Source organism: Balaenoptera borealis, assembly GCF_965194805.1.
Source record: "Balaenoptera borealis genome assembly, chromosome: 11".
Lineage (NCBI taxonomy): Eukaryota > Metazoa > Chordata > Mammalia > Artiodactyla > Balaenopteridae > Balaenoptera > Balaenoptera borealis.
Window position 1 is genome coordinate 40,151,411 of NC_138868.1, and position 18,353 is coordinate 40,169,763.

Here is an 18,353-nt window from a genome sequence, read left to right on the forward strand (position 1 = left end):
AAATAAACAAAATTGATAAACCTTTAGCCAGACTCATCAAGAAAAAAAGGGCTCAAATCAATATTAAAAATGAAAAAGGAGAAGTTACAACTGACATCACAGAAATACAAAGGATTGTAAGAGACTACTACTACAACCAATTATACACCAGTAAAATGGACAACCTAGGAAAAATGGACAAAATCTTAGAAAGGTACCATCTCCCAAGACTGAACCAAGAAGAAACAGAAAATATGAAGGGACTAACCACAAGTATTGAAGTTGAAACTGTGATTTAAAAACTTCCAACGGACAAAAGTCCAGGACCAGATGGCTTCACAGGGGAATTCTATCAAACATTTAGAGATGAGTTAACACCTATCCTTCTAAAACTTCCTGCAGAGGAAGGAACACTCCCAAACTCATTTTATGAGGCCACCATCACCCTGATACCAAAACCAGACAAAGATAACACAAAAAAAGAAAATTACAGGCCAATCAATATCACTGATGAACATAGACGCACAAATCCTCAACAAAATACTAGCAAACTGAATCTAACAAAACATTAAAAAGATCATACACCATGATCAAGAGGGATTTATCCCAGGGATGCACGGATTTTTCAATATCTGCAAATCAATGTGTGATACACCACGTTAACAAACTGAAGAATAAAAACCAAATGATCATCTTGTGAATGAGAAATGTGGCCTGCTATATCAGTAAACAAAGGATACTGTGGCCATCAAGCCAGCAGCCACCCCCAACTGTGCACCCTGAGGGGATTCAGGATGGTGAAAAGCATGAAACTGGCCCTAGATAGTTAAGGTGTATATCAAAGGAATGATTTCAGTGAGTCCAGACTCTTGAATCTTCCCACAGGTGGAAAAGTGTTAAATTCATTAACTTGACATGTTTGGTTTTCCATAATTAACAGTTTCTTTAATTAACAGTAATCCTTTGATGTTTCGACTACCTAGTTTTTGATGCAAAATGCGTATATATCCCGGCTCCTCCCTTACCTCTTTGGAGCAGTCCCTCAAAGCAATATGAGAGGCTGACTTTAAGTCCTCAGGAAATTCGCCAAATAAAACATAATTCTCAACTTTTAGGTTGTGTATTTTTTTCAGTTGACAGTTTTGGTGACCAGGAAGGGACTCAGAGCAGACGTCTCTCCTTTGCCTGAACTCTACAAGGAACTGGGGCCTTGGTACCAGCAGAGGCCTGTTGTGCCCATCCGGCTCCGCAGAGAGTCCAGATGAATTTGGGTGAGTCTCTCCTGGTTCTTGGATTTCCCGATTACCGGCTGATGATCCTGAGTTTTATTTGGCGGTGTCTAATAGGTACCTGGCTCCCAGTTGAAAGATATTGGGGAGTGGCCCCTGCTAGTTGAAAGATACTAGGGGAGCCCAGCTGAAAGACACTGGGAGAAAGTGCCCGCTAGCTGAAACATACTAGGGTAACTCAATTGAAAGACACTGGGATTTCCTCAGTTTGAAAGATACTGAGCAGTCTCAACTGAACGGTTGGTTAGGTAAGAGGTTTACCTGACATTTTCCTCAAATTGGCTATCTTGACAAGAATGTGTCAGGATAAAAGTGCACTAATAAAATTTTATGCCTGAGAAATTCAAGGTCAAATGGGAAACAGATTCTCTCAGAGAAATGAGGGGTGTCAGAAAGCCAACCTCCAACTAACACTCCAGCCAGATTCATGTACGTACAGAGCTCATACCTGCAACTAAATAAAGGAAATCTTGCCCTGAAAATGACTAAATGGAGCTCTTGTATCGTATACGCAGCTATGTTAGAAAAAGTTGGCTTGATAAAAACATATTTTCAGAATTCTGATGTTAAAAAAACAAAAGCCCTTCAAGGGGGAACTTGCATTCCTCCTCCTGTGTCTTTGAGATGTAAATGTTTTATCTGATCTTCAGGCTGTGTGTGTGTGTGTGTGTGTGTGTGTGTGTGTGTGTGTGTGTGTTCTGAGCACTTGGTCTCTGTCATCCAAAAGGCACACATATGGTGTACATTTAGCAGCCAATCGAACAGACTGAGATTCTGAGCAGGCTTCTGTCTGAATTTTTGCCATCTTAACCTGCACTGTGTCAGCCTGTTTAGTGAGGGCCTTTACTTTCTTAGACTATTTTTGGGAGTAAACTTTCTCGATCTGTTTAAGTCGCATCCTTCACACTCTCCTGTGGGGAAGCCTCTTGCATCCTATTGGTTTAAGTCACTATTAACATAGATCTCATTAATGGACAAATGACAGATCCTTTAAATTGGAGAATCTTCTAAATTGGTAAATTTTTAGAGAACTCTCATTATAAACAGGTGTTTTATTGATATCTATGGGAAAAAAAAATTAAAGGTGGGAAAAAAATATATAATGGTTAACCTAAGAACTCCTTTAGTTTAAAACAAACCAAAAAAACTGGTTTGGGAAACCTTATTGTGGTTTCTGCTTCCCCTCAATGGATCTTACACATGCTAATAAAAACATCAGAATAATTAATATTAATTAGGTTGATTAACAGAAAAATAAGAGAAAAAACTAAAGGGAAAGTCTAGAGACTCTTTCCCCACAACGTAAACCTTTTAAAGGAACTTATCCTAAATGGATAAAGAAATCTTAAGATAAATGATTATTTTAAAATGGGATAAATGAAATGAATGTTAATGGGATTAAACAAAACGTTTTGATACAACATTACCTAAGGTTCAATGGGCCAAATGGAAACCCCCCCCTCCATTGTATTGGTCCCCAATATTAAAGGACCCCAAGCAAGTCTGCTCTATTTACCCCTGTTTAAAATATATATATTTAAGTGGTGGAAGAAAATTACACTGAGGTACCTGACCAACAATTACTTGGGGCAACAATTAGGCCAATTAATCAAGTTGACAAAATGGCCTGAGTCAGTTGGCTCAACCCCTCACTGGGGACCCCAGAGCCTTTTATACAAAATAGATAAAATGGTCAGAGAATAAAAGAAAGGAAAGCTTCTAGGACTCCTTGTAATACCAAGACTTGTTGATTGGGTCCTAAGAGAAACTAACATCAAAGGTGTAAAAGTTGGCAGAATTGAGATGAAAGTTTATAAAAATTGGTATTTATGTTCACCAATCTACAGAATGCTAATATAAAAGACAGTTCATAATTGCTTACTTCTTAGCATTCACTAGAAATCAAAGTTTTTAAGGGTTGAGAATTCTAATTTAAATATGAAATTAAAGCTACTAGAAATAATACAGAAAAACAATTCAGTACACTAGAAAATTAAGAAGTGTGTTGTGAACAAAGAAGGTATGAGGAGTGGATTTGCATTTTGTTAAGGGAAAAGAAAATAATTTTGTCCTAGAGCTAGTTGTTTCTAGATGAGAAAAGTAAGAGACAAAATAATACGGATATAGAAAGTGATGGAAGGATTGTGGAAAAGGAACCCTGAGAAAAGAATTTTATACACGGTCAGTACTGACTAAACTCAAAATGAATGTAATAACGTAAATGGATTTTGTTATTAAAAGTAGGCTGGTACACGACTGGATTTGGTTCCTCTGTTGAAAGAACAAAGGTTTCTTAGAACACTGCTTTTGACAACTGATTGTGTGAGTTTTCTTTGCCCTTAAGTGATCTATATTTGCTTTTGAAATATTTTGTCACTGTGGTTAAGTATTATTTCACAGTGACATATGATCCTATTCGACCAAGTGTTGATATTTTTGACAAACTTCCCAAATATCAAATTCTAAAGTTCTTGACCTCCAGCTAACTCTGGGATGCTTCAAAGGAACCAAGACACCTCAGAGAGCAATGTCAAACTAATTAGCTTATCTGGTATGATGTTATTCAGTTGGCCAAAAAGTTCATTCGGTTTTAAAGTAAAAACAAAAGACCACATTTTTCATTTTCACCAAGAACTTTATTTTTAAAAAAATATTTAGGGACTTCCCTGGTGGCACAGTGGTTAAGAATCCAACTGCCAATGCAGGGGACACAGGTTCGAGCCCTGGTCCGGGAAGATCCCACATGTCGCGGAGCAACTAAGCCCGTGCACCACAACTACTGAGCCTGCACTCTAGAGCCCACGAGCAACAACTACTGAAGCCCATGCACCTAGAGCCCGTGCTCCGCAACAAGAGGAGCCACCGCAATGAGAAGCCTGTGCACCACAACAAAGAGTGGCCCTCCTCACTGCAACTAGAGAAAGCCCACGTGCAGCAACGAAGATCCAATGCAGCCAAAAATGAATAAATAAATAAATAAACAAATATTTATTTGGCCGTGTTGGGTCTTAGTTGTGGCACACAGGATCTTTAGTTGTGGCATGCGGGATCTTTAGCTGCAGCATGCGAACTCTTAGTTGGGGCATGTGGGATCTAGTTCCCTGACCAGGGATCGAACCTGGGTCTCCTGTGTTGGGAGTGTGGAGTCTTAGCCACTGGACCACCAGGGAAGTCCCACCAAGAACTTTACTGAACAATGTATTCACTGTTTTGTTCCACTACCTTCTGCCATTTTTCAGGCAACTTCATAATTCCATCTTCCTAAAACTTTTTATCTTTTTGAGCAAAGAACTGTTCCAGGTGCCTTTTACAGTCTTCCAGGGAACTGAAATTCTTTCCATTAAGAGAATTTTGTAAAGACCGAAATAAATGGAAATCCAAAGGTGCCATGTCTGGTGAATATGGCAGATGAATCAGAATGTCCCAGCCAAGCTGTAACAGTTTTTGCCTGGTCATCAAAGAAAGACACAGTCTTGCGTTATCCTGATGGAAGATTATGCATTTTCTGTTGACTAATTCCAGATGCTTTTCGTCGAGTGCTGCTTTCAGCTGGTCTAACTGGGAGAAGTACTTTTTGGAATTAATCATTTGGTTTTCTGGAAGGAGGTTATAATAGAGGACTCCCTTCCAATCCCACCATATACACAACATCACCTTCTTTGGATGAAGCCCAGCCTTTGGTGTGATTGATGGTGGTTCATTTCACTTGCCCCATGATCTCTTCCGTTTCACATTATTGTACAGTATACACTTTTCATTACCCGTCACAATTTGTTTTAAAAACGGAACATTTTTGTTAGGTTTCAGCAGATAATCGCATGTGGAAATATGGTCAAGAAGATTTTTTTCACTTAACTTATGAGGAACCCAAACATCAAAGCGATGAACATAACCAAACTGGTGCAAATGATTTTTTAGCGCTTGATTTGGATATTCTGACTATGTAGGCTATCTTCCATGTGGTGTAACAATGACTGTTCTCAATTGATGTCTTGATTTGTTTGCTGTCAACTTCAAATGGTCTACCTGACCACGGAGCATCATACAGCGAGAAATCTCCAGCACAAAACTTTGCAAACCACTTTTGACAAATTCAATCAGTCACAGTACCTTCTCCATACACTGCACAAATCTTTTTTTGCATTTTATTTTTTTTTTAATATTTATTTATTTATATATTTTTGGTTGTGTTGGGTCTTCGTTCCTGTGCGAAGGCTTTCTCTAGTTGCGGCGAGCGGGGGCCACTCTTCATCGCGGTGTGCGGGCCTCTCACTGTCGCGGCCTCTCTTGTTGCGCAGCACAGGCTCCAGACGTGCAGGCTCAGTAGTTGTGGCTCACGGGCCTAGTTGCTCCGCGGCATGTGGGATCCTCCCAGACCAGGGCTGGAACCCGTGTCCCCTGCATTGGCAGGCAGATTCTCAAGCACTGCGCCACCAGGGAAGCCCCTTTTTTTGCATTTTAGTTGCGTTTCTACCTTTCTTGAAATAATAAAGCATAATATGCCAAAATTGTTGTTTTTCTTCCATCTTCAATATTAAAATGGCTACACAAAAATTCACCAGTTTTGATAAAGTTTTTTTTTTAAATGCACACTGATATGACAACTGTCACAATACAATCTAACAAAACTGTTTCGAATGAAGTTAAAGACAACTAAGCGCTACTAGAGACAGCCTGTGGAAAAACCGAACGAACTTTTGGGCCAACCCAATACTTGCAAAGCACTGCCAAGTAACTAGTGATGAACCTTATGTTATATTGTATGTATAAATGTCATTAATACAGATATTCCAAAATTTATATGAAATTACTAAAATCTGAGATACCCTGGTATAATGTTATCAATCATAATTCTAGTTATTATCGAAATATCCAAGTTCCTTGTCAACTGCATTGTAATCAGATCTTTAACCATGCCATTTTAAGTCCTGTCATTTATAAATAGTCATTGTTTTATTCTGATGCTTTTATAAAAGGAAGATCTTCAAGAAGATTCATAAAAAGGACTTTTTAACAAATATAAGTTTCTGATAACTTTTAGATCATACCACTGAACTGGTATGACAAGAAATGTCATGTTGTAAGAAATGACAAAACTAATGTAAAACCTGACTATTTCATCCAAATCAACAGGAATTACATGGGACTGAATGAATTTATAAATATGATTTATAACTTTATGACTTTTTCGGGGAAATATATTGGCTTTTCCTCTTTGTTTTCCAGAAAAACTTTTCCTCTATTATGCTATGACCTACAAGTTGATCAAGTATTCTTTTACAAACAAAAATAAAACATATTTTTTCCTCTCTACCTGATCCTTCCATATTTGGCTTCTCCACCTGGCTCTCCTATGGACTTGATGGTTTACTGTGACCAGATTACAACTAGTTATACTAATCACTGTTTTTTTAAAAACTTTATTTATTTTTTTATACAGCAGGTTCTTATTAGTTATCCATTAATCATTGTTTTAATTTGTTCTCTTTGTTCCTGAATTGTTTATGCTCTGTGTCTCTCTCTGCTGTACTATGACCTTATTAATGTTACTGACTATATTAATTATCCTGTCTAGTTTATAAGATTGTCTCTTACCCAATGTGTAACCAGGTCTCCAAAAAAATTAATGATGGCTAAAGGTCTTGAAACAATTGATCATATACACACACACACGCAAATATATATATATGTATATAAAAAACTCTACACAGGATAACTGTAACAGTTCAACTCTCGGTATGGAAAGAAGCAACAAGAGAAAACATTTTCTAGATCATAGCAGACTAGTAAGATAGGTGACCCAGAGAATTTTAGATTATTAACAGGTCCTAATCCAAAAATTTGAGTGGCCTATCAACAGAATCTTCGCCCGATCTAGGAATGAGCCTTCCTAGCACTGTGGGACAAAATTGGTCATGAAATGCCTCCCAAACGTTGGTTGAATTTATGATCAAGGGGAAGCACTGTGAATGAAAAATGCTGCCCTATCAGTAAACAAAGGATGTTGCAGCCATCAAACCAGCAGCCACTACAGCTACCCCCAACCGTGCACCCTGTGGGGATTCAGAATGGAGAAAAGAAGGATACTGGCCCTAGATAGTTAAGGTGCAAATCAAAGGAATGATTTCAATGAGTCCAGTCTTGCATCTTCCTACGTGTAGAAAAGTGTTAAATTCATTAACTTGACATGTCTGGTTTCCCTTAACAGCTTCTTTAATTAACAGTAATCTTTTGATGTTCCAACTATCCGGTTTTTATTGCAAAACTCCTATACATCCTGGTTCCTCCCTTACCTCTTCGGAGCAGTCCCTCAGAGCAATCTGAGAGGCTGTCTTCTAGGCTTAAGTCCTCAGAAAATTCACCAAATAAAACATAATTCTCAACTTCTAGGTTGTGCATTTTTTTCAGTTGACAATCTCAATAAACGCAGAAAAAGCTTTTGATGAAATTCAACATCCATTTATGATAAAAACTCTCCAGAAAGTGGGCATAGAGGGAACCTACCTCAACATAATAAAGGCCATATATGACAAACCCACAGCTAACATCATACTTAATGGTGAAAAGCTGAAACCATTCCCTCTAAGATCAGAAACAAGACAAGGTTGCCCACTCTTGCCACTTTTATTCAGCATAGTACTGGAAATCCTAGGCACAGCAATCAGACAAGAAAAAGAAATAAAAGAAATCCAAATTGGAAAGGAAGAAGTAAAACTGTCACTGTTTGCAGATGACATGACACTATACATAGAAAATCCTAAAGATGCCACCAGAAAACTACTAGAGCTCATCAATGAATTAGGTAAAGTTGCAGGATACAAAATTAATATACAGAAATTGGTTGCATTTCTATACACTAACAATGAAATATGAGAAAGAGAAATTAAAGAAACAATCCCATTTACCATCACATCAGAAAGAATAAAATACCTAGGAATAAACCTACCTAAGGTGGCAAAAGAACTGTACTGTGAAAACTATAAGATGCTAATAGAAGAAACTAAAAATGACACAAACAGATGGAAAGATACACCGTGTTCTTGAAGTGGAAGACTCTGTATTGTTAAAGTGACTATACTTCCCAAGGCCATCTACAGATTCAATGCAATCCCTATGAAATCACCAATGTCATTTTTCACAGAACTAGAACAAATAATTTTAAAATTTGTATGGCCCCAAATAGCCAAAACAATTTTAAGAACAGAGCTGGAGGAATCACACTCTCTGACTTCAGACTATACTACAAAGCTACAGTAATCAAAACTGTATGGTACTGGCACAAAAACAGACAGAGATCAATGGAACGGGATAGAAAGCCCAGAAATAATCCCATGCACTTATGGTCAATTAATCTATGATAAAAGAGGCAAGAATATACAATGGAGAAAAAACCCACTAATTTCAAGAAGTGGTGCTTGGAAAACTGGACAACTACATGCATAAGAATGAAATTAGGACATCCTCTAACACCATATACAAATATAAACTCAAAATGCATTAAAGACATAAATGTAAGACCATATACTACAAAACTCCTAGAGGAAAACACAGGCCAAACACTCTTTGACACAAATTGCAGCATTATTTTTTTGGATTTGTCTCCTAGAGTAATGGAAATAAAACAAAAATAAACAAATGGAACCTAATTGAACTTAAAAGCTTTTGCAGAGCAAAGGAAACCATAAGCAAAATGAAAAGACAACCTATGGAATGGGAGAAAATATTTGCAAATGATGCAACCAACAAGGCATTAATTTCCAAAATATACAAATAGTTCATATAGCTCAATACCCAAAACAAAACAAAAAACAAAAACAACCCAATCCAATTAACATACGAGCAGAAGACCTAAGTAGACATTTCTCCAAAGAAGACAAATAGATGGCCAACAGGCACATGAAACAATGCTCAACATCACTAATTACTAGAGAGATGCAAATCAAAACTACAAGGAGGTATCACCTCACACTGATCAGAATGGTCATCATCAAAAAGTCTACAAATAATAAATGCTGGAGGGGGGTGTGGAGAAAAAGGATCCCTCCCATGCTGTTGGTGTGAATGTAAACTGGTGTGGCCACTATGGAGAACAGTATGGATGTTCCTTAAAAAACTAAAAGTAGAGTTACCACATGATCCAGCAATCCCACTTCTGGGCATATATCTAGAGAAAACTAACTCAAAAAGATATATGTATCCCAATGTTCATAGCAGCAGTATTTACAACAGCCAAGACATGGAAGCAACCTAAATGTCCATCAACAGGTGAATGGATAAAGAAGAAGTGGTATATATATATATATATATATATATATATATATACACACACACACACACACACACACACACACACATATAATGAAATACTACTCAGCCATAAAAAGGAATGAAATAATGCCGTTTGCAGCAACATGGATGGACCTAGAGAGTATCATACTAAGTGAAGTCAGACAGAGAGACACAAATATTATGATATCACTTATATGTGAAATCTAAAAATTATGATACAAATGAACTTATTTACAAAACAGAAACAGACTTACAGACATAGACAACAAACTTATGGTTACCAAAGGGGAAAGGAGGTGGGAGGGATAAATTTGGAATTTTGGGTTAACAAACTACTATATATATATATAATTGATAAACAACAAGGTCCTACTATATAGCACAGGGAACTATATTCAAGATCTTGTAATGAACTATAATGGAAAAGAATCTGAAAAAGAATATCTGTCTATCTATATATATGCATAACTGAATCACTTCGCTGTATACCTGAAACTAATACAACATTGTAAATCAGTTATACCTCAATTAAGAAAAAAAAAAACCAACTGAAAAAAAGGGGAAATTGTTCACTAAAACTGAGTGAAAGTGAGATTAAATTTGACTTTGCAAAGCAATCTTAACCAATTATCTGTGAAGATACATAGTAAATAACAAATCACCCTATTGTGAAATCATGACACATTCTCCATACCCAAAGATGATACTCCTGAAAAGGTTCAAGCATTAATGCTTATTGCCTTACATGTTATTAGCACAAAAGCCAATCAACAATTCAGTAGTTTGCTCCTTTAGATTGCAGAAGACACCTCATAACAAGATTTGAATATACATAATGGCATCAAGTTATTCTAAGATGATAGTATTGCACTGGTCTATCATACTTTCTCAGTTGGTTCTCCCTGTGACCAATAGAATACTCAGTGGCTAGGATTAGGAATGTACTTTGGGGCCACAAAACAGTATAAATCTCAACAGCCTACGTAAAAGATCAAAGCTATGATCTTTGCCCTTGTTAGCAAAGAATTTAACATATGCTATGCCCATTTATCGGCAGCCAAATTTTTTTTTTTAATTGTTCAATCTGTTCTCCACCCACCCCCACCCTGTTTTATTGAGATACAATTGACTACTGGTAGCAAAATTTCATACATTTTATGTTAGGGTGTTCTTCCTAGGTACTTAAAGAAATGTGATCCTACTAGGTTGAGCATACCCTTAAACTATTACTTTATATATCCTTAACAAAATCTTTTATTTGCATGAACCAAGAGAAACTTCAGACTACTTTCTATGACAAATCACAAATTATTGGGAAATCTGGATTAATGTGATATTATACAAATGCTTCCTTTGTATAGGTCTTAACATCTTACATGATATCTCCCTATGCCCAAATCCACTGTTCTAGTCTGGCTAACTCTTAATCCCCTCAGATTCAGATCAATTCTATTTCTGGGAAGCTTTCTTGTGCTGCTAAGCCAGAGTGAGCTTCCCTTGTCTGTTGATTCCACAGCATTATGTGCATAGCTCTCCCACAGCAATTATAATTCTATATTGTTATTATCTAGTTTCCTCCAGCACATGACAGCTCCAAACTTACGTTACTGATCTACGTGACCCCCCCCCATCCAGGACCTAGTACAGTGCCTGGCATGTAGTAGTCAATAGCTGTTGGTAAAATGCATTCCCACATAAATAACAAAAACAAAGGGCAGAACTTCTTTCTAAAGAGCTTAAAAGAGAAAAAAGTTTTCCTTTTTCTTCCACATCAGGTTTGCAGAAATACTACTGGGACAGTGTTAGGAAAATAAATGTACTTGCTTACAAAAAAATCAGTATTTAGAGATCACTGTATTTGCATGTAAAAATTAATTGCTAGGAACAAGAGTTTTTTCCAACAGGTGATGTTTCCTGGCCCCTATATTTTATATCTTCTATTACGTTAATCGAACTGAAAAAGATTTCAAAATATATTGAACATTTTTAAAATTAAGTTTTTGACAAAGGCTATTCCCTTGGCTACTACTTCAAGGGCTGGAAGGAGCTATAAAATATGAAAGACCTACCAAATGGTCTGCCCAGAAGTACCTTGTATCAAATTATCAGGCTAACAGATGGCAAGTCATGAACTTCCACGTTTTCTTTCTTCCACGGGAGTCTCCTCAAACCAAATTTTTTCTCTATGCAGTCTCTAAACATTACCACCCAGTGGCACTGAGAATCCTAGAAGCAGCTCAGTGAGGTCAGCTATATTTCCGAAAGCCTAAAGTAGTCATGCAGAACAGTAACACGGGATCCAAGTGTATCCATTCCTTCTCACTTAACATACATAAAAAAAGGCATTATTTTCACAGAAAAGATAAAAACGTATTCTGTCTGATGCTTACCTTTCCTGCACCCATAAGTCTCAAGAACTTTTGTTTTCTTTCTTCATTACCTAAGTCTGCTGCCTCCCAATTGCTAGATCCAAGCTGGAAAAGAAATTAGCCAATTAATCTTTTTTGCATAGTAATAAATATTTAAAAATTTACAGTCTACCAGTAAATCCCAAGCTTTTTCCTCCTGTCAGTTTTCACTATAAACTGGACTCAACTCTTGCTTAGGAAGTTAAGCATATGCATAATATTCGAATTAGAATATACTCCTTTTCTGTTACCTTAAGGGAAATTCCTTTAGTTCTTTTGCAGCCAGCGATCTGGTTTTCAAAAGTTTATACTATAAGAATTACCTGGAAGGCTGGTTAAAATACAAACTGCTGAGCTACACCTCAAGAGTTTCAGATTTAGCAGATCTGGGGTGGGGCTTGAAGATTTATTTCATTTCTAACAAATTCCTAAGAGATGCTGATGCTGCTGATGTAGGGTACCACACTTTGAGACCTACTGCCTTAGAGCCTTGCAGGGCCCTAGGGTACCTAATACTTTGAACCCAGGAGGCTGCTACAGCTGTTAACTGAACTTAAAACTCTGGCTATAGTGATATTCTAAAGAACAATACAATATCAGAGTCAACTGGACCCAATTTCAGTTTCTTTTTTGAACAGTTTCCCTATTTGTAAGGACTGAAGTGTGAGGACTTTTTTTTTTTTTTTTTTTTTTTTTAATATTTATTAGTTTGGGCCTGGTCTTAGTTGTGGCAGGCTGCCTCCTTAGCTACTGCATGCAAACTCTTAGTTGTGGCATGCATGTGGGATCTAGTTCCCTGACCAGGGATTAAACCCAGGCCCCGGGCATTGGGAGTGCAGAGTCTTAACCACTGTGCCACCAGGGAAGTCCCTGTTAGGACTTTTATTCTTACTTAAAGGTCTTCCAAAGAACAAAGAGAAAATTTACTAAATTTTTTTTAAAAAGAATAGAATAAAACTCATTTTATCTTGTAATTATCAAATGGGTCTATTGAACCCTTTTATAAATCTAATATATACTATGAAATCCTAGCGGTATTTTTCCCCTATATATTTAAACAAATTTAAGAATTATTTCATTATAGTTCATTAATCATTTCAAAATATGCTAAAAATGACTAAAATAGTAAGATAGAAAAGTGGTAGAAAAGCTTTCTCATCGTGTTGTCCAAAGTGCTGCATCATCTTTCAAGACATCACCCCTCTGTTGTATGCTTCTAGCTCTCTTTGTTGAAAATTTTAATTTCTACTCATAATGACAACCGAGTAAAAAACTGAAAACTGACAGGAGGCATTTCACAATTATTAGACAAATAACAAGGTGAACGCAAAATGACAGGTAGTGTCTAAACTAATGATAATGGCAAACTTAACTGCAATTAAACTATGAGTTTTTGGATGATGAAATACTAGATAACTTTTCTCCAACCCGGGAGTCAATGAGAGACAAAAAAGACAAAAAAAATATGGTACTTTTATCTAGAAAGCCATTCAACAGGAAGAACTTCATCTTGCAATATTTTGCAATATTGCAACAACAGCCTGGACCATCCCATTTTTCTAAAGAGGTATGTGACTATTTAATATCATCTTTTATATTTGTACACCAAAATTTACTTGATATGGTTTGTAAGTGGACAAATGCTGAGGGCAGGTGACTAGAAGGAATATAGAAATGAAAACATTCATTGGATTGATCATTCTAATTGAGTTTATAATCTAAAAATGAAAATGTTTTGCAATTACAGAGCAAAGAAGACAAACCCCGTTTGACACAAAACTATGAGCAATGAAAACGCTTCAAAAAAATTCTTCAAGTATCATATTTTGATGATGCAAATCCAAGAACTAAAATAAAGCTAAAATCTATTAGAAACAGATTTGAAATCTGAAATTATATGTTTCAGTTTCACACATGACAACTGATAAGCTGTTAGCTATATTCAGAGAATGCTAAACATTTTGGGTATATATATATATATATAGTGAAAAATCAAGAAAACTAGGTTTGCTATGGTTAAGTTCATATCAAAATTTCTAATAAAGTTGTTTTTACTATCCTTTTATTCTCACTCCTGAATATTATTCATAAAAGACTAATAGAATAATACATACATCAAACAACGATGACCATCCCTCCTGGGCATATGAGAGTTGAAGTATTTGTACCATACTGGACACCCACTTATGGTTATTCCTTTTGGTGGCATGCTCTCATGATTTTGGCTACCTAAGTTCCAAATCTCTACTTCTTTCCATCTGACAGTTCATATTTTTTCATAGACTAGTTAGTTCTTAACTGTTTCTGGCTCAATATAGTTAAAACAAAACAAAACAAAACAAAAAACCAAAAACCAAAGTACCAGTGAAGCTTAAGTTCTGATTCTCACTAAATCACTGTTCCCTGGACCTGGCATAGAGTAGCAAGTACCTTGCTCAAGTGCTGCATTCTAAAAAGCACATGGGTGCCTGATACATTCTTAGAGATTCTCCACCAGTTACTAAAATTAACCTCCCCATTCCTCTTACTTCCTGAAAGATAGCTTTCAATTCTCCCCTCAAATCAAACCAATGAAACCATTTTTAAGTTGGCTTCATCCTTAATACCTTTATTATAGAACAGCAGTCAATTTACCTCCTCCTCAGTACACACTGTAGTAACTCTTAGAATTTATTTCTACCATTGTCAGCATTTTCCTACAACTGGATTCAATGATTTGTTACCCCCATTAAATGTGTGAGGTCAGTGGGCAAAGAAAACTTTGATTATCTTTTACATGCAGAGGTTCATTAGAAATTGTTGACCAAACTACACACTACAACTGGTTGATTTTCTAAACGTAGACATATATTTTAAAAACTTAAATATGTATTATTCTGGGGCTTCCCTGCTGGTGCAGTGGTTAAGAATCCGCCTGCCAATTCAGGGGACACGGGTTCGAGCCCTGGTCTGTGAAGATCCCACATGCTGTGGAGCAACTAAGCCTGTGCGCCACAACTACTGAGCCTGCGCTCTAGAGCCCGTGAGTCACAACTACTGAAGCCCGAGTGCCACAACTACTGAAGCCTGCGCTCCTGAAGCCTGTGCTCTGCAACAAGAGAAGCCACTGCAATGAGAAGCCCTTGCACCGAAACGAAGAGTAGCCCCCGCTCGCCACAACTAGAGAAAGCCCGTGCACAGCAACGGAAGATCCAACGTAGCCAATAAATAAATAAATAAAATCTATTAAAATATATATTATGCTTAAAAGATTAAAAACACAAGCACTTAAAGATAACTCCCAATTACCAACAAAAATAAAATTAATATTAAAGAAACTGACTAAAAAAAAAAAATCACTGTCAAGGGACAAGTTACTACTGTATTGCACTAAAATATAGAATTAGCAACATAATCCTTTTCAGATAATGTGTTAAGGTCCTAGGACCTAATCTTGAATTGCAACTGTAACCACCTCTTTCAAAGGGAATGCTTATAGGATTGGAAAAGGTCTTAAAGGTCATCTAGTTTAAACTGATCCCATCAAAAGCTGTAGAGATTTAATTACTCAATCCCTTTAACTTTGTTAAATTACCTAATATCACCTAGAGTTTTCTGTCAAACTAAAATATTATTTCTTTGATTCTAGCAAAACAGGTGCTTGACATTCTAGCAATCAAGTCACAGTTAAATACCAGGAGGAAAACAATGTAATAGTTTTTAAAAGGGCACCCAGGTTACTCAAAAGCCTAGATAACATTCCTGGTAGGTACTGGCCTACCATATTAACAAGAAAAGATCTCAAAGCCAGTTGTAGGGAGGAACAGCGGGAATGAATAAATCTCACTATATAACTATTTACCCCCAAATCTTTACTGATTACTAATCTTTCTGCACAGCTAAAATCAATTTCAGTAAAGAGCCTTACTATTCTGGACCTAACCCCACCACTTACCCAAAGAAGGATGAGTCTTAACATCATCTCATTTGCTACAACTGATGCACTAACAGTGTTCAGTAAGCTTTTTATGGTTCGCAAAGTAAAATATTATGAAAGGCGCTCAACTGCACTATAGAAAATAAACTCTACACATTCAGAAACTGACAGCGCTTTAAACAACCTAAAGAAAACTAGATGTCCTCCCTCCATCACTCTTAACTATGACCTCTCCATCGCCCCCCCCCCATTTCCCCATCAACGTTTCCATGGCATTTATCCATTGTATGAAGGACCTAGTTTTACGTTTACTGGTTACTGCAGCGTCCATAACACCGCGCTAGGAGCTAGTACAAATACACAAAAGGCCTAGGATAAACACCACAGTTATTCATCTTTGAATTCCCAACACCTGGCGCAGCAGTAAATATTTAATGGTTTACTTTAAGGAATGAATGCTTTGCAATTTAAACTGGCAACTGTAGGGGGAGGGAGGAGAGGGAAGAGAGGTACTTGACATCGAAACGGGCTTCTACGTCTCAACGTCTTAGGCCTCAGCACGGTGCGCCAGTACCAAATTATTCCCCTGGTACCATTTTTCCGTTCAATATTTTCTTGGTTTACTCTTACTAGTACAGTTAAGCTTAACTCTTAATAGTACATTGCAAAAATAATCCCGGCCAGAAAAATCTGTCCAAATTTGCATGAACATCTTGACTTTATCACAGGAGCATTTTAAGCCTAAAACAGGGAGGATCTTGCCGTTTCTACTGAATATAAAGGCCCCATAAAGAAGCTTCATCAGCCCCCGAACAGGCAAACATGGTCCCTTGACTAAGCTCTTTCACTTCTCAACCATTCAGGATTTCCTTCCTCGATTCCCCTTCCTACGCAGGCATCCGGCTCTTAGCGTGTGGACCTCTTCAAACATTCCAACTCAAATTAAGAAAAAGGGATATTTCCCATTCTTCTGGGTCCTCCCCCTCGGCCCTCCCCCTTCAGGTCACCTCAGGCGCTTCCTCCGTCTTCATCTACCCTTCCCGGCCTACCCCAGCCTTTAGTAGGCCTCAACCCTCCACCACTCCGCCATTGTTATTTACATCGTCGTCTGGGGAGGCTGAACGCTTCACCCCGTGCGGATGGGACTCTCTGGCAGCACTCATCGTTGCGGAGACCCCAACGGGAAATGCCGAACCCACTCGCCGTTCTCCTCAACCGCGTCGCCAGCAGCCTGCAGTCTGCCACCAGCCCAAGCAGCGCCACTCCACAATGCAGAGCCTCTCCGGGTCTTCTCCGCCACTGTCGTCACCGCCGCGGGCGCTCTCCACCCCGGAGCGCTCTGGGAGTTGTAGTTTTCTGGTTCACCACATACCGCCTGAACAAAGGAGATGGAGGGTTGACTAAAACTACAAATCCCAGGAAGCCCGGCAGCGCAGCTCGCGCTGTGTGGCGGGAGTGCCCGCCGAAGCTCCGCCTTTCTCGGCTGGTGGAGGGAGCTTTTCCGCGGGTGGATATGGCGGTGAGCTTTGGGCTCAAGCTTCGTCGCTACAGAAAGAGGCTTATGCTGGGTTTTCGCATTTCCCTGTGAGACGCTGCCCCATTGACAAATGCATTCGTTATAGTTAAGCACCTAGGTTTAAAGGTAATGTTTGAGGCTTATTGAATCCTCACGAGTACAGTCACCGCAAGACAAAAACCGTTCAGAAAAAAATATGGCTCCTACCGTTTCTCCCGTGGTGTTCGCTATAGCTCGTAGGTGATTTCTAAATCGGTGGGGCAGCTTTTAAAAAACTCCCGACAAACGTTTTCCCGCTTTCTCATTCTCACTGAAATGAGTTCATATTGGTGTTAAATGCCAGTTAATTGGCCATTATTGTAACTAGGGTTCATTTGAGGGAATCCTGTAAGCTTTCTACGCGGCTTTATGTGAAGTGGGAGTGACCCTCTTCAACCTCGCTGCTGGTATGTAGGCTTTGTACTTTGGGGGCCTTAGCAAAGTGAAGTCCATCTCTGCGAAAAAGCCCTGTATCTTTTTCTTTTATTTTTAAGAGATACTTTAAAAAAAAATTGAGGTGAAATTCACATTATAAAAAATTAACCATTTTAAAGTGTACAGTTAAGTAGCACTTAGTACATAAACAGTGCTGTGCAACCGTCACCTCTTCCTACTTCCAAGACATTTTCATCACCCCAAAAGGAACTGTCAATACCCATTAAGCAGCCCTTCCCCCTTCTCCCCTCTCCCCACCAACAACTGTCAGAAAGAAAGCACTGAATCTATAGGTATTACTAGGATACTGGAGTTTAATTCATGGAGTGTCAAGGTATCTGAAGTTTTAACTAGGCCTGAACCTGAACCTCCTTTTTCCTTACTTATTCTGAAGCTTTCTGACCTTGTTCAGAATTTTAATTTTGTTTTAAAACAAAAGTAAGTACAGTCTTTACAGACAATACAGATGAAGAGTGCATTTT

General features: G+C 38.0%; 1 protein-coding gene across 1 annotated transcript in view; it reads right to left on the reverse strand.

Moving 5' to 3' along the window:
• LOC309605587 (small acidic protein) overlaps positions 1-17,196 on the reverse strand; it is a 28,974-nt gene extending 11,778 nt beyond the window's left edge. Inside the window, exons 1-2 of the mRNA XM_082341680.1 lie at positions 16,982-17,196; positions 11,948-12,031 (exon numbers count right to left, since the gene is read on the reverse strand). Of these exons, the coding sequence (XP_082197806.1) occupies positions 11,948-12,031; positions 16,982-17,044 (147 nt within the window). The 5' untranslated portion in view covers positions 17,045-17,196. The remainder of the gene's footprint in view (positions 1-11,947; positions 12,032-16,981) is intronic.
• Between the last annotated feature and the right edge of the window lie 1,157 nt (positions 17,197-18,353).